Source organism: Myxocyprinus asiaticus, chromosome 6 (assembly GCF_019703515.2).
Source record: "Myxocyprinus asiaticus isolate MX2 ecotype Aquarium Trade chromosome 6, UBuf_Myxa_2, whole genome shotgun sequence".
NCBI lineage: Eukaryota > Metazoa > Chordata > Actinopteri > Cypriniformes > Catostomidae > Myxocyprinus > Myxocyprinus asiaticus.
The window spans coordinates 17,204,414-17,226,833 of NC_059349.1; the positions used below are offsets into that span (position 1 = coordinate 17,204,414).

At 37.4% G+C, this 22,420-nt stretch overlaps 1 protein-coding gene across 1 annotated transcript; it reads left to right on the plus strand.

The window, feature by feature from the left end:
* Window positions 1-718: 718 nt before the first annotated feature.
* Window positions 719-22,420, plus strand: yme1l1b (YME1-like 1b). The gene is made up of 18 exons (XM_051699665.1): window positions 719-869; window positions 2,304-2,429; window positions 2,599-2,785; window positions 4,836-4,928; window positions 5,044-5,150; window positions 6,851-7,001; window positions 7,477-7,560; window positions 7,816-7,989; window positions 8,521-8,673; window positions 8,843-8,975; window positions 11,674-11,736; window positions 11,890-12,002; window positions 12,095-12,250; window positions 14,058-14,209; window positions 17,922-18,048; window positions 19,826-19,899; window positions 20,624-20,710; window positions 21,015-22,420. The coding sequence occupies exons 1-18, from the start codon at window positions 837-839 to the stop codon at window positions 21,156-21,158; spliced, it is 2,157 nt and encodes a 718-aa protein (XP_051555625.1). The 5' UTR covers window positions 719-836; the 3' UTR covers window positions 21,159-22,420.

Consider the following 22,420-nt stretch of genomic DNA (forward strand, 5'->3'; position numbering starts at 1 on the left):
TTTATGTCCAAACTAACAATTTGCCTAATGAAGGTGTCTAAAAGGTTTTACTTATCTGGATTTGTGATACGAATAATACAGTGTTCCCCCCCCTTCTGCTCAGCAGTAGGACTACATTGACATCAGTGAAGGTGCTATACTCACCAGTAATTAGGAAAATGTGTGAGAGTGCTAACATTCACAGTGCATGATGAAAAATGATGCTTAAACACTCTAAATCATTAGCATTATGATTTGTGGGGTTATAATCAAAAATCTGGTGCAATACCATGGCAAAACCTTTCAGTCAATAAGGACACATGAATGTTTCCATTTCTTCCAGTAGCCTATATAGCAAAACACACTAAGACAGATATTTCAGTGCATCATACAGACACCCACAGCTACCATTATTTTATCCTTGTTAATTCTTTTGATTGATTTTCAACTGTATGTTTTTATTTCTTCTTTTGTGTACTTTGCTGTGTGCTTTTCTACTATTTATTTTGCATCATTATTGTACAGTCCAGCTAAGTTGAACATACTTTGACCATTCATATATGTATGTTGTTTGTCATGCCAATAAAGCACAACAAACTGATTACTGAAATTTGAAGTTGGGAGAGAGTTCAACATCTGAGAGATTAAAGTCTTTTGAAATTGGATGTAACCAGGGCGGTGGACTTTTGGACTTTTATTTTGTCAGCTTCCATTCCGGATATTAAACACTGCGTCACATTGATGATACTTCGCAGTGTCGGCGAGGCTAGTTGAACGGAAGAGGACATTGTTGGAGGGCATTACATGTAACTCCAAATCAGTAAACTCCTCAAGAGTTTGTCATCACCTTATCGGAAATGTTTTCACTTTCCACCTCCCTACAGCCGCAGGTAATGAATGTAATCTATTCTGGACAGCTGGTTTCATAACTTTACTGTAGCGCGCGAAGGCTAGCTGGCTAGCTTACGCATTACATACCACTCTCTTTACTTCATCGCACCTCTAAATCTCTATATTTGAGGGAATATTTTTTTTAAAAAACAGTTCTAATGCATATAGGGGTCTTGGCATGATATTGTTGGTGCTGGCATTGGTTCATTAGTGTTCTGTATGTCTTTTGGTCACAGTGTTGTTGATCGGCCAAAACTGCTGTTAAGTAACGTAGTGGATGAAACATTCTCACGCCGGATTCGTTTGCATCCACAAACGCTTGATGATAACAAAACACTATAAAGGAAAAATGCATGTTATTTCATAAAATTTGTTAAATGCATTAAGTTTAGTACATGTAAAATGCTGTCCAAAACTCCACATTAAAACGTGCTATCTTTTTAATTTAAACTCGGAAATGAATAAAGTTGTAAGAGTAATTTAAAGGAATGGTTATACAAAAAATATACTCACCCTCATGCTATCCCAGATGTGTATGACTTTTTCTTCTGCTGAACACAAACGGACATTTTAGAAGAATATTTCAGCTCAGTTGGTCCATACAATTCAAGTGAATGGTGACCAGAACTGCTCCAAAAAGCACACAAAGGCAGTATAAAAGTAATTTATAAGACCAGTGGTTTAATCCATGCCTTCAGAAGCGATCTCTGTTTTGGGTGAGAACAGACCAAAATGTAACTCCTTTTTCACTGTACATCATGCCATTGCAGTCTCTTAGCTAGTTTATTATTTCTAGTGCTTGATGCATGCGGAAAGCGCTAGATGGCACTAAGTGTAATCGAGCTTGAAATCATGATTGCCAAGGAGAACGCTAATGTCGAGACTTATGGCGAAAAATTAGTTATATTTTAGTCTGTTCTCACCCAAAACTGATTCGATTGCTTCAGAAGACATTGATTAAAACACTGGAGTCTTATGGATCGCTTTTATGCTGCCTTTGTGTGCTTTTTGGAGCTTCATATTTTTGTTCACTATTCACTTGCATTGCATGGACTTACAGAACTGAGAAATCTTTGTGTTCAGTAGAAGAAGGAAAGTCATACGCATCTGGGATGGCATGAGGGTGGGTAAATGAGAGAATTTTCATTTTTGGGTGAACTAACCCTTTAAATAAAGGTATGTGGTAAAATAAATAATAAACATTTAAGATTCTGCATTATTTCTAATTTTCTTTTTCCATTCAACTTTTCATTCAAATTGTTATGATAATATTATTATTATTTTATGTTTTGTATTTATGTATTTTTTTATTTATTTTAAAGAAAGCATTTTCCTTTGTTAACTTGGACTTTTGTATCCCACTGAATAAAATAATTGAATATACATAGTTTATGTTGAGTATATGCTAATGAATGGCTTGGTTAACACCTCAGGTAACAGTCCAACTGAGTCACCTCATCAATGCCCTGCACTCTCTGACGGGTTCAGTGACCAGCAATACTTCAGTCAGTCACAAGCAAAAAGACAACACACCAGAACAAGATCTGAACAGCACAGAGGTATTTGCTTTTTCATTATTTCAATATATGTTCCATGCAATCAATAGTTTCATAGAAATGTGCCCAAAGGCAGTTTTATTTTATTTTTTTACCTAAAACCATGTGCTGTTCTGAGAATAATTTTTCCCCCATCTTTGTAAATTTTCATGTGTGGTTTTGTGCTGGGAAGCCATCATGGAGCCTCAGGGATTTTGGTCTGACAGATCTAAGGGCAGTTCAGTTGGATGAGCTTGTGGACAGACTTCTACCCTGCATTACTCAGCAGCAGCTGCTGTCGCCCTCACCACTGAAGACTGCGCCAAACATCTGGAGGACTTCCCACCTTTCCTCAGATTCATTCTTTCACAATAAACATGGTGAGACTTAAAATAATAATTCCTTCAGTCTCTCTTTACCTGGGCAAGGGTTAGTTCAGATTTTTACTTGCCCTGCCAACTTTTTACTGGTTGTAAAAAGAAAGAAAAGAAGATGAAGAAGAAGAAAAAAATACTAATTTTATTTTTAGCAATATATTTTTGTTTATGTGCCAGGAATAATATTTATATTGTTTAATCAAATGTTGTTATTATTTTTATTTTATTTTCTTACATTATGTTTTTTATGATTTCTTTTGCCGTAGCACTGTAGATACAGTAGCAGCATACTGGTGCAGGAAGTAATGCCTGGGCTTACATAGGTTAATAGCTGTGCAACTTTTTCATTTTGCATTGTGTAATATAAAATTCAGTTTGTCATATACAGTTGAAGGCAGAAGTTTACATACACTTAGGTTGAAGTCATTAAAACTTATTTTTTAACCACTCCACAAATTTCATATTAGCAAACTATAGTTTTGGCAAGTTGTTTAGGACATCTACTTTGTGCATGACATGAGTAATTTTTCCAACAATTGTTTACAGACAGATGTTTCACTTGTAATTCAATATACCACAATTCCAGTGGGTCAGAAGTTTACATACACTAAGTTAACTGTGCCTTTAAGCAGCTTGGAAAACTCCAAAAAATTATGTCAAGCCTGTAGACAATTAGCTTCTGATAGGTGGTGTACTGAATTGGAGGTGTACCTGTGGATGTATTTTAAGGCCTATCTTCGAACTCAGTGCCTCTTTGCTTGACATCATGGGAAAATCAAAAGAAATCGGCTAAGACCTCAGAAAACTTGTGGACCTCCACAAGTCTAGTTCATCCTTGGGAGCAATTTCCAAACGCCTGAAGGTACCACATTCATCTGTACAAGCAATAGTACGCAAGTATAAACACTATGGGACCACACAGCCATTATACCTATCAGGAAAGAGATGGATTCTGTCTCCTAGAGATTAACGTAGTTTGGTGTGAAAAGTGCAAATCAATCCCAGAACAACAGCATATGACCTTGTGAAGTTGCTGGAGGAAACAGGTAGACAAGTATCTATATCCACAGTAAAACGAGTCCTATATCGACATAACCTGAAAGGCTGCTCAGCAAGGAAGAAGCCATTGCTCCAAAACCACCATAAAAAAGCCAAACTACAGTTTGCAAGTGCACGTGGGGACAAAGAACTTACTTTTTGGAGAAATGTCCTCTGGTCTAATGAAACAAAAATTGAACTGTTAGGCCATAATGACCATTGTTATGTTTGGAGGAAAAAGGGTGAGGCTTTCAAGCCGAAGAACACCATCCCAACCGTGAAGCATGGGGTGGCAGCATCATGTTGTGGGGGTACTTTTCTGCAGGAGGGACTAATGCACTTCACAAAATAGATGGCATCATGAGGAAAGAAAATTATGTGGATATATTGAAGCAGCTTCTCAAGACATCAGCCTGGAAGTTAAACTCATTCGCAAATGGGTCTTCCAAATGGACAATGACCCCAAGCGTAACCTCCAAAACTGTGCAAAATGGCTTAAGAACAACAAAGTCAAGGTATTGGAGTGGCCATCACAAAGCCCTGACCTCAATCTGATAGAAAATCTGTGGGCAGAACTGAAAAAAGTGTGCGAGCAAGGAGGCCTACAAATATAACTGGTGCAACTGAGTCCTGTCTGGAGGAATGGGCCAAAATTACAGCAACTTATTGTGAGAAGCTTGTGGAAGGCTACCCAAAATGTATTTTACATAAGTCAAACAATTTAAAGGCAATGTTACCAAATACTAACAAAATGTATGTAAACTTCTGACCCACTGGGAATGTGATGAAAGAAATAAAAGCTGAAATAAATAATTCTCTCTACTATTATTCTGACATTTCACATTCTTAAAATATAGTGATCCTAACTGACCTAAGACAGGGAATGTCTTCTACGATTAAATGTTAGGAATTGTGAAAAACTGAGTTTAAATGTATTTGGCTAAGGTGTATGTAAACTTCTGACTTCAACTGTATAATATACATAACTTACTGTTTCCTTTAATCTTTTAATTAGGGTTTTCAAGAATGGGTGCTGTTACTCCTGTGTTCTCTAGACAGAACAAATCACCTCTCCAAACACTATGCACAGATCTCGAATATTTGCCATGTAAGTTGTACTGTTTTAATTATTCATTTGTCACACAGTAAACGGGCAGCTTCATTTGAAAAGTGTGATTTATGTTGGCAGCTAATATTTATCAAGTTGTGAACTGTGTTTTCAGTGTCGTTCCCAAAGCGAGGCTTTAAAACTCTGTCCAAAACGCGCCGTCTTCAGGGCAGTAATGAAAGTTCAGTGGAGCCTGAGGGATTCACACCATCCTTTATGAAGGTAACCCGCACCGCAATATAGTGCTCTATTGATGGCATCTGTGCTGTAGCCTGTTCAGTTACCACAGACAATAATTGGGACTTGTCCCTAAAAATTTACAATATTGTGTTTACAGTAATTCACTTACAATGGAAGGCAGTGTGGAGGTCCTGTTTTTGTGAAAGTGCTTTTAATTCATTCTTCTGTAAAAAAATAAATAAAAATCCCTTTACTGCGCATGCTGTTCCATGTACAGTCTGAGGCGCAATAGTCCTTGTGTTCTGTCACCAGACAGCAATTCTGAGTTAACCTCCCGTCGCCTTTGAAGGAATGCAAGTTGAAGGTTCTACGAAGTAACATTTATCTTTTAACAACGCTATCAAAGTAAATATCAGGCACAACAAAGCGGCTACAACACACGGGCCACCATCTTAATTGTTTTGGGTTGAATGGATCACATGACTGCGTCACATAACATGTGTCATAGTTTTCAGATATCTCCATTTTCCCTGTCCACACTACAATGCGAAGACAATGTTTTCAAATTGATAGACTTGCTGAATTTTTTTTTCTAAAAGCTCTGTTTTTGCAGTCAAAAACCCAGATTCTGTGTGGACAGAAGGCCAAAACACTGGGAAAAAGATGTGTTTTCAAAAAACATTTTAGTGTAGACGTGGCCTAAGTTGCGAGACTATTGTTCCAAGCAGATGAGATCTTGTATCTGTCATGTGGAGTATCATGGTTGTCGTGTTACATGGTCAGGAGTTGAACATTTGAATATGACAAACAATATCTACATGTTTTAATAAACTGAAAAGTGAGTTCTAATTACTTTCTGTGGTAATTGACAGCATTTCACAAATTATGTCAGTAAGGCTTAACTTGTATGTTCTGTACCAGTGTCATAAATGAACTTTTCCATTAAGTGACCATATTTGCCCTCTGGATTTGATGTCAAATATGTCTGTTTAATCTATTTAAATTAACAAATAGAAATTCTTAAGATTGAGGAGTTTTTTTTTTTTTTACCTCTTACTATAAGAATTAAATCAACATCAACCCATATTTTACACCATAATATGTATAACAAGGACTATAATATTAAGAACTACAGTATATTGGACTTCAAAGACCCTAAATCATTAATCTTACAGTTCATACAAAATCCTTTAGTTTAAAACATTGCCCACCAACATCTACTCAGTTTACTGAAAAGAACAAGACTTGTACTACAAATAGTTAACTAATATTGGAATTATATTCATGCAGGATAGCCAGAGGGGAACTGGCTCTCCCACCTGAACCTGGTTTCTCCCAAAGTTGTTTTTATTTTTCCTTCTCCTTGGAGTTTTGTGTTTCTTGCCACATTTGCTCACTGGATGCCTAAAGCCATCATTAAATAATTAATTTAAACCGCACAATGAGGACGTTAAGTCATTTCAGCATCATTTTCTGTTAGAGCATATTTTTCTATAAATCTGCTTTGAAACGATGTGTGTTGTGAAAAGAGCTATACAAATAATAATAATAAAAAAAGATATATTAGATGTTACAAAAAAAAAATAAAAAATTGCATATTGAATTTCAGGGATATTTTTGTCATTTTTGGTGGCATTTTTGCTCCTGAGCCCCACTTAATTTCTGACCCTGGTTTGTACATTGAAATGTGCTTTTGTTTGTATTGGTGTTTTATTGTTTTGTGCTATGTTTTTGTCCATAAGGGCTTGCTAACACGAGACAAAGGCCAAGATGTTGAAACTTTGGACAAGCTCCTTAAAAATAGAAACATTCCTGACGGTCAACATGATGCTTTTAAGACTGGTTTTGCGGAAGGCTTCCTCAAAGCACAGGCCCTAACACAGAGAACCCAAGGCAAGTTGTCTTCAATTAACAACAAATAATGAATTCAGCAAAGAAGATCCAGGTTTTTGCCGTATGACTATTATCCTGCTTCCTTTCCACTGCATTGTTGTATACAAATTTGAGCTGTTGAAGTTAACGTGTTAACGTATGTGGTTGATTAAATATGATTAAAACATTTTTTTTTTTTTTGAATGCCTTAGACATTTATTTCAATATGTTGTTGAAACCGTTTCATTCTTTTTCTGTGTGATCTCAAAAACCTGATCAGAACCTTAGGATTGTATTTGGAACTGATCGGAGCCACAGTGCAAGTGTCTCCTAATTCAATTAAAAATTGTTTTGCTGGCATAACTGTAAACAGTACAATATTGCCAAAGCTGAATATGTTAACATGTTGACTAGGAAAAATTGTTAGTTTAAATGATTAAATACAGTATGTAAATTAATTGTTACATTTTTTTTTTTCTTCACTCATCTGCAATAGAATCGTTAAGGAGGACACGACTGATTTTATTGGTGCTCTTGCTGGTAGGCCTCTATGGTCTCTCAAAAACACCTTTCTTATCAGGTAAAAGGAACATCATGTCTTTAGGAACATCATGTCTAGTTTGTCTTGCTAACTAGAGTTAAGTATAGTTTTCGTCCTATGTGTCATATCTGTCAGTTTTTTAATATAAGGCCAAAATCGGCAGTGAATGGTGCATGTTCTGTAGAGTAGTGGCTTGGATCTTGCTGGTATGTTGCTTCTTTGCATTGAGGACTTGGAGAATGCTGTGTGTGTGTGTTTGGAGTGTGTGAACTGTAATGTAACCATTCTGGACAGTGAGATTCCGAACCACATCAGGCCTGGACTCGGCAATGGACCCTGTCCAGATGAAGAACGTCACCTTCGAGCATGTGAAGGGTGTGGATGAGGCCAAGAACGAGTTGCAGGAGGTGGTGGAGTTTCTCCGCAACCCACAGAAGTTCACTGTTTTGGGAGGAAAACTGCCTAAAGGCAAGACCACACATTTGCAGAAAGACCGCATGTTATATAATTGAAATAATGTAATAGATCACTTTTAATAACATAGAAAACAAAAATTTAAACTAAATCAAGTAATTCTTAAAGGCTCCTAGCGGTGTAGATGCAGCATCACATACAAACAGAAGTTCTCAGAGACCGATATCATTGTAAAAATGTGCTGTTATTCATGATTATTCTGTGAGTGTAGGCATCCAAATTCAGTGAGTAATATTCAGCTGGACATATGATCTCAACAGCTGAGCTCATGAAAGTGTTTTTATCTAAGACTGATATGATCTGAGTCTTCATCATTTTAAATGTATTTTTCAAAAATATAATTCTACTATTTATTTCTGTTTATAAGGTTGGCAATTAATACATTACTGAGTGTGCACCTTGAATTGTTTCAATTCTGAGGTGATATGCCTAACATACTGTACCTCTGGTTTCCTAGCACATACACTACACTGATGCTACACTTACTTATTGATTGAATACCTTACAGCAGCATTTCTTTTGCAGGAATCATGCTGGTTGGGCCTCCAGGTACAGGAAAGACACTGTTGGCCCGTGCTGTAGCGGGTGAGGCAGATGTGCCATTTTACTATGCATCCGGCTCTGAGTTTGATGAGATGTTTGTTGGGGTCGGTGCCAGTCGAATAAGAAACCTTTTCAGTAAGTAATTCAAGTCTTCTAGATGCAGCCTTATGCTGCGTTTTATGTCAATTTTGCCCATGCGTATTAGTAGCTTGCTAAATATTGATTACTTTCAGCTAATTACTGGAAGACTAATATGCGCATTGGTTGTGTACCATAAGTAAAGTAATTCTCCTCATTCTTCTAGGGGAGGCTAAAGCTAATGCTCCTTGTGTCATCTTCATCGATGAGCTGGACAGTGTGGGAGGAAAGAGGATTGAGTCTCCCATGCACCCCTATTCTAGACAGACTATTAATCAGCTTCTAGCTGAGATGGATGGGTGAGCCATGCACTTTGAATTCATATTACAGCAGTGCAATTTATGAAAATCTTCTAGTTTAAAAACCCCATGAAATCAAAACCCCATGGAGTTTTGGCTGTTAGCTTTGAGGTCATATACAGGTGCATCTCAATAAATTAGAATGTCGTGGAAAAGTTCATTTATTTCAGTAATTCAACTCAAATTGTGAAACTCGTGTATTAAATAAATTCAATGCACACAGACTGAAGTAGTTTAAGTCTTTGGTTCTTTTAATTGTGATGATTTTGGCTCACATTTAACAAAAACCCACCAATTCACTATCTCAAATTAGAATACATCATAAGACCAATAAAAAAAACATTTTTAGTGAATTGTTGGCCTTCTGGAAAGTATGTTCATTTACTGTATATGTACTCAATACTTGGTAGGGGCTCCTTTTGCTTTAATTACTGCATCAATTCGGCGTGGCATGGAGGTGATCAGTTTGTGGCACTGCTGAGGTGGTATGGAAGCCCAGGTTTCTTTGACAGTGGCCTTCAGCTCATCTGCATTTTTTGGTCTCTTGTTTCTCATTTTCCTCTTGACAATACCCCATAGATTCTCTATGGGGTTCAGGTCTGGTGAGTTTGCTGGCCAGTCAAGCACACCAACACCATGGTCATTTAACCAACTTTTGGTGCTTTTGGCAGTGTGGGCAGGTGCCAAATCCTGCTGGAAAATGAAATCAGCATCTTTAAAAAGCTGGTCAGCAGAAGAAAGCATGAAGTGCTCCAAAATTTCTTGGTAAACGGGTGGTGACTTTGGTTTTCAAAAAACACAATGGACCAACACCAGCAGATGACATTGCACCCCAAATCATCACAGACTGTGGAAACTTAACACTGGACTTCAAGCAACTTGGGCTATGAGCTTCTCCACCCTTCCTCCAGACTCTAGGACCTTGGTTTCCAAATGAAATACAAAACTTGCGCTCATCTGAAAAGAGGACTTTGGAACACTGGGCAACAGTCCAGTTCTTCTTCTCCTTAGCCCAGGTAAGACGCCTCTGACGTTGTCTGTGGTTCAGGAGTGGCTTAACAAGAGGAATACGACAACTGTAGCCAAATTCCTTGACATGTCTGTGTGTGGTGGCTCTTGATGCCTTGACCCCAGCCTCAGTCCATTCCTTGTGAAGTTCACCCAAATTCTTGAATCGATTTTGCTTGACAATCATAAGGCTGCGGTTCTCTTGGTTGGTTGTGCATCTTTTTCTTTCACACTTTTTCCTTCCACTCAACTTTCTGTTAACATGCTTGGATACAGCACTCTGTGAACAGCCAGCTTCTTTGGCAATGAATGTTTGTGGCTTACCCTCCTTGTGAAGGGTGTCAATGATTGTCTTCTGGACAACTGTCAGATCAGCAGTCTTCCCCATGATTGTGTAGCCTAGTGAACCAAACTGAGAGACCATTTTGAAGGCTCAGGAGACCTTTGCAGGTGTTTTGAGTTGATTAGCTGATTGGCATGTCACCATATTCTAATTTTTTGAGATAGTGAATTGGTGGGTTTTTGTTAAATGTGAGCCAAAATCATCACTATTAAAAGAACCAAAGACTTAAACTACTTCAGTCTGTGTGCATTGAATTTATTTAATACACGAGTTTCACAATTTGAGTTGAATTACTGAAATAAATGAACTTTTCCACGACATTCTAATTTATTGAGATGCACCTGTATATGCAAGTGTACTGATTTCAAGTTGACAAAATAATGTTTTAGCAAAAAAACAAATTTAAAATTTACAGTCTTTCAACTGATTAAAAATATTAATTGAATAACATGACATGGCGATTAATTAACAGTTGACAGCAATCTGTTTTGTATTGAATTCATCAATGTATCCAGTTCTCACAGTATGCGTTCTTGCATTCTGTCTGCGCTATTTTTAATTGTCATTTTTTGTACATGCTCAGGCGGACACGTTTGGAATAAACGCTGTATTTTTAGGATGCCCTGTCAAGTTAACAGTAGTGGAATTTTTGAAAATCATGTTTTAAGATTCCTGTATTGTTACGTTTCACCTACCTGTTGTGCTTCCTCAGTGAGCGGTTCTCATTCTGGGGCTGTGCTGCTTGTGAGGTTTGAGGCGCGCTGCTACTTATTGACACATCTTGTAAAAACATGTATTTCGTGCTTGAAAAAGTCAGTGATTTCGCTTGCTGAAATCACCTATACAACCGTCTCACATACAGTACGTAATGAACACTGGAAGATCTCTCCACCCACTTGTGGCTCGTATGGTAGGAAATCCGAACTTTTATGGAATTTACGTACGCATCAGGGGGTATAATTAATTGCGTTAATTTTTTTAACTCATTATTTTTTGTATAATTAATCGCTCTAAATTAATGCGTTAAATCAAAGTATTGATGACTAATCTTGCACTACGTAAATTTTCATCCAATCAAATGCCCTGTAGAATTAGGATGTCCCTCCCCCCAATACCTACTACTGACTAGCAAAAGAAAGTAGCAAATCTGGTTTACAACTATTATGCACTAAAAAAAAAAGGGTTAGGTTTTGATATGTCCTGCCCCAACTTCCTGTTTGAAAAGGAAGTATGTCAACACAGGAAAGGAAGCTGCGCTCCTCAAGCGAATTTATGGGTCTTTAAGTGGATTTGTATTATTGTTCATTGAATAGTTGCCTTTACTCGTTTTTTGTTTGGTGTCTGCAGGTTTAAGCCAAATGAAGGTGTCATAATAATTGGCGCAACAAACTTCCCTGAAGCTTTGGATAAGTATGTAGATTTCTTTAAAAATTACTACAATGCTTAGCAGCTGCCTATATAAAAGATTTGAACAGATAATGATAAGAGAGAGATATCTGGGTTTGTTGTTTAGAAGTTCTTCTCTTATAATGTTGCCGATTGGTATGGTCTCTTGTTACCTAGTGCTCTGATCCGGCCAGGCCGTTTTGATATGCAGGTCACCGTCCCCAGGCCAGATGTGAAAGGCCGCACTGAAATCATCAAGTGGTACCTCAAGAAAATAAAAGTAGACTCTGGTGAGTAGGAAATGTTATCAGATAGCAATAGTAGAATAAAAAAATGTGTGCCAGTATCTAACACAAAAATCATTGTCTTGTCTGGCCTCCAGCTGTGCAGGCAGAGGTCATTGCCAGAGGAACAGTTGGGTTCTCTGGTGCTGATCTGGAGAATCTTGTTAACCAGGCTGCACTGAAGGCCGCTGTGGACGGTAAAGACATGGTGACCATGAAGGAGCTTGAGTTTGCTAAGGACAAAATACTGATGGGTAGGACTCTTTCACATTTTTTGCATTGTGAGATGTATAATAAAGTCTTCTTTAGAAAGTTTCAGAAACCTCCGAGCCAAAAAGAAAAGTGATGTTCTCTTGGAAGTGTAGATACAATGCATCTGGAAAGTATTCACAGCGCTTCACTTTTTCCACATTTTGTTATGTTACAGCCTTATTCCAAAATGGATTAAATTCATTATTTTCCTCAAAATTTTACAAACAATACCCCATAATGACAACATGAAAGAAGTTTGTTTGAAATCTTTGCAAATTTATTAAAAACAAAAAATGAAAATAATCACATGTACTTAAGTATTCACAGCCTTTGCCATGACACTCAAAATTGAGCTCAGGTGCATCCTGTTTCCACTGATCATCTTTCAGATGTTTCTACAACTTGATTGGAGTCCACCTGTGGTAAATTCAGTTGATTGGACATGATTTGGAAAGGCACACACCTGTCTATATAAGGTCCCACAGTTCACAGTGCATGTCAGAGCACAAACCAAGCCATGAAGTCCAAGGAATTGTCTCTAGACCTCCGAGACAGGATTGTATCGAGGCACAGATCTGGGAAAGGGTACAGAAAAATTTCTGCAGCATTGAAGGTCCCAATGAGCACAGTGGCCTCCATCATCTGTAAATGGAAGAAGTTTGGAACCACCAGGACTCTTCCTAGAGCTGGCCGCCTGGCCAAACTGAGCGATTGGGGGAGAAGGCCCTTAGTCAGGGAGGTGACCAAGAACCCGATGGTCACTCTGACAGAGCTCCAGCGTTTCTCTGTGGAGAGAGGGGAACCTTCCAGAAGAACAACCATCTCTGCAGCACTCCACCAATCAGGCCTGTATGGTAGAGCAGCCAGACGGAAGCCACTCCTCCGTAAAAGGCACATGACAGCCCGCCTGGAGTTTGCCAAAAGGCACCTGAAGGACTCTCAGACCATGAGAAACAAATATTGAACTCTTTGGCCTGAATGGCAAGCATCATGTCTGGAGGAAACCAGGCACCGCTCATCACCTGGCCAATACCATCCCTACAGTGAAGCATGGTGGTGGCAGCATCATGCTGTGGGGATGTTTTTCAGCAGCAGGAACTGGGAGACTAGTCAGGATCGAGGGAAAGATGAATGCAGCAATGTACAGAGACATCCTTGATGAAAACCTGCTCCAGAGCGCTCCAGACCTCAGACTGGGGCGAAGGTTCATCTTCCAACAGGACAACGACCCTAAGCACACAGCCAAGATAACAAAGGAGTGGCTACGGGACAACTCTGTGAATGTCCTTGAGTGGCCCAGCCAGAGCCCAGACTTGAACCCGATTGAACATCTCTGGAGAGATCTGAAAATGGCTGTGCACCGACGCTCCCCATCCAACCTGATGGAGCTTGAGAGGTCCTGCAAAGAAGAATGGGAGTAACTGCCCAAAAATAGATGTGCCAAGCTTGTAGCATCATACTCAAAAAGACTTGAGGCTGTAATTGGTGCCAAAGGTGCTTCAACAAAGTATTGAGCAAAGGCTGTGAATACTTGTGTACATGTGTTTTTTTTTTTTTTGTTTTTTTTTTTTTTTATAAATTTGAAAGATTTCAAACAAACTACTTTCACGGTGTCATTATGGGGTATTGTTTGTAGAATTTTGAGGAAAATAATGAATTTAATAAATTTTGGAATAAGGCTGTAACATAACAAAATGTGGAAAAAGTGCTGTGAATACTTTCCGGATGCGCTGTACATTCAGAATGTTGAAAGTTTAAGATAAATGAATACCTTTTGATTTCTATTCACTTTCTCTGTTTCATGCACAGGCCCAGAGCGCAGGAGTGCAGAAATTGATGAAAAGAATAAAGAGATCACAGCATACCATGAATCAGGCCATGCCATTATTGCATACTACACCAAAGACGCCATGCCTATTAATAAAGCCACCATAATGCCGAGAGGCCCTACTTTGGGACACGTGAGTAACTTTGGTTGCTTACAGATTGTGTTGTACCTTGGGAAAGTGTTATTAAAGATGTAGCTAAAATAATGATATCTCAACATTTAAGGAACAATCATTTTGACCAAATAGCCATTGTAATCAAGGAGATTCAAATGTTTAAAGCAAACAATAAATACAGTAAAAATCTACTTCAGTATAATCAAGGCAAGTTTTCCAAAATGTTTTCATTAAATTAGCACAAGAAAGAATATTTAATTATTTTCATTGATTTGATCCAATATAACAATACATAATCAGTATTTATCTACAGATATTTTTATGAATACAAATGAAATATATGAAAATATATATAAATGTATATATGAAAAATGCCTTGCATAACTTCTGTGAAGTAATGACTAGCTAAATGTATTATGTGAAATATATAGATAGATTTTATATATATATATATATATATATATATATATATATATATATCACACACACATACACAATGGCAGCAAAAAGTTTGGAATAATGTAGAGATTTTGCTGTTTCGGCAGGAAATTGGTACTTTAATTCACCAAAGTGGCATTCAACTGATCACAAAGGCTGTGGCTCGTTTTGAAGGCTGCGTCCTCCGGAGGTCGCATTTGTCGGCCGCATACGTCATCGAGGCTGTCTCGTTTCATAAAAGCAAGTAGGACACTTCAAATGCAGCCTTTGAATGCGACAACCTTTCATGGGAATTCGGAGGATGCATGAGGTGTATCCTTCGTGGGCACTCACAACCCACAATTCTTTGCTTCAACGGAAATGTCTAAAATGACGCCAGTTTGCCCGTAAATATGATGTTCAAACACAAGGAATGTTAATTCTCAAGTTGAAGTACCTCAGTAGATGGGTGCAGAGTATATAATATGTATAATTATATTAATATATAATTAAAATGAAGTATTAGACTAAAAGTACACCTGTAAAATCTATTTTCTTTTCTCTCTACATCATAACTCTCCTAAAATGTACCTCATACATTCCCTTCCAGAGGGACTTTGTTCCCTTCTCACTCAAAGCGCTCGATCTTGTTAAAGAGTGGCGTGCTGTCATAGCAACCATGTTACGTTCCGTTTCCGTTCGTCCTACGAAGGCCGTCTCGTTTAAACGAGACTTGTTTAAAGGAGGACACTCGGTATACTGCAGCCTTCAAAGGACGCAATCTCCGGAAGGACGCATCCTTCCAAACGAGACACAGCCAAAGTATAGTCAGGACATTACTGATGGGGAAAAAAAAAAAAAATAGCACCATCACTATTTGAATTTATTTTTATTTTTTTTTTATCAAATCTAGACGGGCCCCATTTCCAGCAACCAACACCTTATCCTTGAGTAATCATGCTAAATTGCTCATTTAGTACTAGAAAATCACTTGCCATTATATCAAACACAGTTGAAATCTATTTGGTTCATTAAATGAAGCTTATCATTGTCTTTGTGTTTTTGAGTTACCACAGTATGCAATAGACTGGCATGTCTTAAGGTCAATATTAGGTCAAAAATGGCAAAAAAGAAACAGCTTTCTCTAGAAACTCATCAGTCAATCATTGTTTTGAGGAATGAAGGCTATACAATGCTTGAAATTGCCAAAAAATTCGTACAAGAGTTCGTACAAAGGTGTACACTACAGTCTTCAAAGACAAAGGACAACTGACTCTAACAAGGACAGAAAGAGATGTGGAAGGCCAGATGTACAACTAAACAAGAGGATAAGTACATCAGAGTCTCTAGTTTGAGAAATAGACGCCTCACGTGTCCTCAGCTGACAGCTTCATTGAATTCTACCTGCTCAACACCAGTTTCATGTATAACAGTAAAGACAAGTCTCAGGTGTGCAGGCCTAATGGGAAGAATTGCAAAGGAAAAAGCCACTTTTGAATCAGAAAAACAAAAAGAAAAGGTTTGAGTGGGCAAAGAAACAGACATTGGACAACAGATAATTGGAAAAGAGTGTTATGGATCTCAACCCCATTGAGCTTTTGTGGGATCAGCTAGACTGTAAGGTGCGTGGGAAGTGCCCGACAAGACAGCCACATCTATGGCACGTGCTACAGGAAGCGTGGGGTGAAATGTCTCATGAGTATCTGGACAAACTGACAGCTAGAATGGATCTGCAAAGCTGTCATTGCTGCACGTGGAGGATTTTTTGATGAGAACTTTCTGAAGTAGTTTAAAATTCAAATTGTAATAGTAATTTTTCACATTATTAATGTCCTGACTATACATTGTGATCAGTTGAATGCCACTTTGGTGAATAAAAGTATCAATTTCTTTCTATAAGAGCAAAATCTGTACATTATTCCAAACTTTTGGCCACCAGTGTATGTCAGCCGACCGTAATGATGATTAACAGGGCTCATCAATAATGATGGCCTGCCATTATGAGCGAGTTTTAGGCCAGTTAAAGGAATAGTTCACCCAAAAAATAAAAATTCTCTCATAATTTACTAAAAATCTTCATTTGTGTTCAAAAGAAAGACATACACATCTGGAATGGCATGAGGGTGACTCATGCCATTCCAGATGTGTATGTCTTTCTTTTGAACACAAATGAAGATTTTTAGAAAAATATTTCAGCTCTGTTGGTCTTAAATATTGATCTGTTTCTCACCCACACCTATCATATAGCTTCTGAAGATATAAATGTAACCACTGGAGTCATATGGATTACTGTTATGCTGCCTTATGTGCTTTTTGGACCTTCAAAGTTTTGGCCACCATTAACTTGCATTGTATGGACCTACAGAGCTGAAATATTCTTCTAAAAATCTTTGTGTTCAGTAGAAGAAAAAGTCATACACATCTGGATGGCATGAAGATGATAAATGATGAGAGAATTTTCATTTTTGGGTGAACTATCCCTTTTATAAAACTGTCACTTGCCCAATTGAGACAGTACTGTATTGTTGCTAAATTATTCATTTATATTTTAAAAAGATTTTTTTAATGCCTTGCAACTTAAACATTTGGATTTCTTTGAATTGAATATTATTGTTGTGAATTCTGTTGATTTAAACTCATCAACAGGTAACTTAATGACAAATATAAATATTATTCTTGTCAAATATACAAACAAAAATATATTTCTAGAAATAAAATATAACGAAATAAAGAAAGTAAAAAAGTGAAGATTATGGCATGGCTATAAAACGTCTGAACTACTGGCCGGCAGAAAAAATAGGGCCAGCAGAAGAAAAATATATTTTTCTTCATAGGCCTAAATTCTAGCCACTCTCAAATTAGCATGAACATTAGTTTACCAAAACTTTATTTTGGAAGTGAACATGCCCCCATTTTAGACATGTAAATGAAAGTTGATCAAAATATGTTCCTTAAAAGACCTCATGTATTTATACTGAACAAAAATATAAATGCAACATGCAACAATTTCAAAGATTTTACTGAGTTACAGTTCATTAAAGGAAATCAGTCAATTAAAATAAATTCCTTAGGCCCTAATCTAATAAATGCATATGGAAAATATCTGGGACCTTTTATTTCAGCTCATGAAACGTGGGACCAACACTTTACATGTTGCGTTTATATTTTTGTTCAGTGTAGTTAAAAGAAAAACAAAATGTGCCATCAAGATCAAAACTTGTTAGAGATATGAGCTGCACCTTTATTTTAATGGAACATTAAGTGAGAGACAGTCTGCCTTGATTTATCCCATTTTCTATTCTGTTCTCATTAGGTGTCCATGCTTCCAGAAAATGACCGCTGGAATGAAACTCGTGCTCAGCTGTTGGCCCAGATGGATGTCAGTATGGGTGGACGAGTGGCAGAGGAGCTTATCTTTGGCATTGAGAATATCACCACTGGTGGGTTCCTGTAATGTTAGGTATTGCAGTGCCATTCAAAATAATGTATATTTATTTTATTGTACATGCTGAAAGGCAATTTGATTGTGTTATAGATTAACAGGACTGTACATCATATTATGCAAATTCCCCTCATGAATGGTAAAGAAGCCGTAACAAAAACTACAGTTGAAGTCAGTTTACATATACATTTAAACTCAGTTTTTCACAATTCCTGACATTTAATCATAGAAAACTTTCCCTGTCTTAGGTCAGTTAGGATCACTGCTTTATTTTAAGAATGTGAAATGTCAGAATAATAGTAGAGAGAATGATTTATTTCAGCTTTTATTTCTTTCATCACATTCCCAGTGGGTCAGAAGTTTACATACACTTAGTTAGTATTTGCTAGAATTGCCTTTAAATTGTTTAACTTATGTAAAACATTTTGGGTAGCTTTCCACAAGTTACTGGAATTTTGGCCCATTCCTTCAGAAAGAACTGGTGTAACTGAGTCAGATTTGTAGGCCTCGTTGCTCGCACACACTTTTTTCAGTTCTGCCCACAAATTTTGTATTGGATTGAGGTCAGGGCTTTGTGATGGCCACTCCAATACCTTGACTTTGTTGTCCTTAAGCCATTTTGCCACAACTTTGGAGGTATGCTTGGCTGATGTCTTGATGTTACTTCAATATATCCACATAATTTTCCTTCCTCATGATGCCATCTATTTTGTGAAGTGCATTAGTCCCTCCTGCAGCAGAGCACCCCCACAACATGATGCTGCCACTCCCATGCTTCACGGTTGGGATGGTGTTCTTCGGCTTGCAAGCCTCACCCTTTTTTTCTCCAAACATAACGATGGTCATTATGGCCAAACAGTTAAATTTGTCTCATCAGAGCAGAGGACATTTCTCCATAAAGTAAGATCTTTGTCCCCACGTGCACTTGCAAACTGTAGTCTGGCTTTTTTATGGTGGTTTTGGAGCAGTGGCTTCTTCCTTGCTGAGCAGCCTTTCAGGTTATGTCAATATAGGACGTTTTACTGTGGATATATATGCTTGTCTACCTGTTTCATCCAGCATCTTCACAAGGTACTTTGCTGTTGTTCTGGGATTGATTTGCACTTTTCGCACCAAATTACATTCATCTCTAGGAGACAGAATGCATCTCCTTCCTGAGCGGTATGATGGCTGCGTGGTCCCATGGTGTTTATACTTGCATACAATTGATTGTACAGATGAATGTGGTACCTTCAGGCATTTGGAAATTGCTCCCAAGGGATGAACCAGATTTGTGAAAGTCCACAATTTTTTTTCTGAGGTCTTGGCTGATTTCGTTTGATTTTCCCATGATGTCAAGCAAAGAGGCACTGAGTTTGAAGGTAGGCCTTAAAATATATCCACAGGTACACCTCCAATTGACGCGAATTAGCCTACTAGAAGCTAATTGACATAATTTTCTGGAATTTTCCAAGCTGCTTAAAGACACAATTAACTTAGTGTATGTAAACTTCTGACACACTGGAATTGTGATAGTCAATTAAAAGTGAAACAATCTGTCTGTAAACAATTGTTGGAAAAATTAATCATGTCATGCACAAAGTAGATGTCCTAAACGACTTGCCAAAACTAAAGTTGCTGTTATGAAATCTGTGGAGTTTTTAAAAAAATTAGTTTTAATGACTTCAATCTAAGTGTATGTAAACTTCTGACTTCAACTGTACATAAGTCACTAAGTTTGCTGAATGTGTAATGGTTTTTTTCTTTTTTTTTTTTTCTTTTTTTTTGTCACATAGGAGCATCAAGTGACTTTGACAGTGCTACAAAAATAGCCAAAATGATGGTGACCAGATTTGGGATGAGTGAAAAGGTTTGTCATAATTGTCAAGTCATCTTTGTGAAATTAAATATAGTTGTGACCTTAGATATTAATCAGTTTTGCATGTTTGGTTAATAAATGATCAGTAATATATGATAAGCTGCTTTTACAGAAGCTTTATGGATCTAGTCATTTTCATTTGTGATCAAAACTCCTTATGTAATACAAACCTAGTAAGCTGGCATTTGAATGCATTGTATGTGTGCTCTCAATGTGAAGGCAGTTTCAGACAGTATGCTGCCTTCTAAGACACCTCATTTTAGAGTATTGTATTGTCTTATCTTAGCAACATGCTAACATCAAACTCTATTAGAATCACATGAAATTGTTGAATCTCTTTTGCGCTTTGCATGTTGAACACTATTTGTGTGGCCGTTCGAGTCACCGAGAGTTACTGCCTATGTAGAGTCTTAAAAGCAGTCACATACGAGGTTATTCCATGACGGTTAGGATATTCCGTGTAAACCAGAAGATGAAAAAAATCTAAACTAGCTGCATATTTGCAGCTCTTTGCCAGTAGTGGTGAACCTCCAGCAAACCTTTGGCAACAATGGACAATTTGCTGCAAAGCTCATTTGCATGTGACAATTATTAGTGGTGAATTTGCCATGAACTCTTGATTTTCTTAAGGGTGCATATCTAGGGTTTGGAACAGGGCTATTGTCTGAGTAAGATTACTTTAATTTTTGTTGTCGTTCTTCCATTTTTGTCATAGTTGGGTGTCATGACATATGCTGACCTCACCAAACAAAGTCCAGAAACACAGGCAGCCATTGAACATGAAGTCAGGATACTTCTGAGGGTAAACTTTGGTCTATCACAACATCTGATCTAGCCAAACCAGTACTAAAATATTGCCTATGTTAAGGACAGCATTAAAGCCATATTTTTTCTTCAGGTTCTCATTTATGTGATGATATATTTTACTATAGGATAATACAGTGGCTTTCAAGGGGAATTCAAATAAACAAGTTCATATTTTTAATGGGTTTTGTTTTTATGAATTACACAGACTGCCAATTTTTTCTTTTTATTTATTGCTTTTAAATTAGTTTAATTCTCTTAAGATTTTGTCTGATTTTCTTTTTTTTTTTATCTTGTTCTAGGATTCCTATGAGCGTGCAAAAGCAATCCTGAAGTCTCGTGCTAAAGAGCACAAAATCCTGGCTGAGGCTTTACTGCGGTATGAGACATTGGACGCCAAAGATATCCAGTTAGTCTTGGAGGGAAAGACAATAGACAGCAGATGAGAGCTCACCAGGACTGTTGGGCAGTGGGGAAGAAGAAAGATATGAATGTATATATGCAGCCAAGAGCTTGGTAGGCTTACACTTCCCATTCATAAAATTGTATCGTTTTCTGAGCCACTTCTCTGAAAATAGTTTGTTTTACACTCATAAGAAAGCGCAAGCTCCTTCATAGGGTTTTTGTTTTCAAAGAAGTCATTGTGCTCTATCCCTGGCTTTAAATATTAATATTTTGCATCTAAGGTGCTGCCTTTATCTGTAGTGGAGCAGAGGCTGGTTTTGAATAAATCATAAAGCTGTAAGCAATCTTCCAGTCTATTGATCGGTAACAAATCGCTGTTCACTTTGTTTGAGCCACAATTGTCTGAGCCAGGTTGAGTATACTGTATGTTTCATGATGGCCTTTGAGAAATGTAAGTTCATGTATTTTTCACTGATGGACTATGAAATGTTTCAAAGCACTTTGTTACTGGAATATTTATGTTTATGTTAATTACATATCATATTATCTGCTTGTGAACAGTGCTGCTTTAGATTTCCTTTAGTCACATTAAACAATCACATCTTAACCCCAGTATGTTACTAGATAAACCCTCTAACATACAGAAGATGTCCCCCAGATCAGATTCCCAACGGCCAAATTATCCCTGAACACATTGTGTAATTTGTGCTCTATTTCTGTACCTTCAGTCTCATGAACTATGAAGGAATTTAAACACCTTCAGGATTTCATGTGAATCATGTTATGGATTCACATCATAAATCCTGTTTCTAAGATGGAGATTATGCATGATCCTGTGTTTAAGTATTGTGGTGTAAAATCCTCACTGCTAGTTTGTCCAAGACTAGTCTTGAGCTCTGTCCTGAGACCCATCTTTAACTGTAGTTTTAATTAACTATACACGACAGCACTCTTTTGTATATGCATCTCGAAAATTAAGTCAAATGAAATTAGATTTTGTTTTCATCTATTCAATCATACTTGGTGTTCATAAAACAAAAGCAGGACAGAAAAATCACAACACACAGTAGAACATTTATTTTCAAAACATGCACAATCTTCCTAAACCCTCTGTTAGGTTCACATCCCAGTGGTGACATTGGTTTTATTCAGCTTTTTTCTATACATGTAATATTTATTCATGTACAGCAGCTCTACATCTGAGTGAACCTTGCCTCCATGTATGTTTGCATTTTAACCAAGACCATTTTAGTTGTGTATATACAGTATATATTTATAATCAATAAACTTAACAAGGACATTG

Coding starts and splice junctions, on each gene's coding strand:
- yme1l1b (XM_051699665.1), top strand. CDS start 837: ATGTTTTCACTTTCCACCTCCCTACAGCCGCAG. Junction 4,929..5,043: donor AGATCTCGAATATTTGCCAT/GTAAGTTGTACT, acceptor CTGTGTTTTCAG/TGTCGTTCCCAAAGCGAGGC. Junction 14,210..17,921: donor GAGGCCCTACTTTGGGACAC/GTGAGTAACTTT, acceptor TGTTCTCATTAG/GTGTCCATGCTTCCAGAAAA.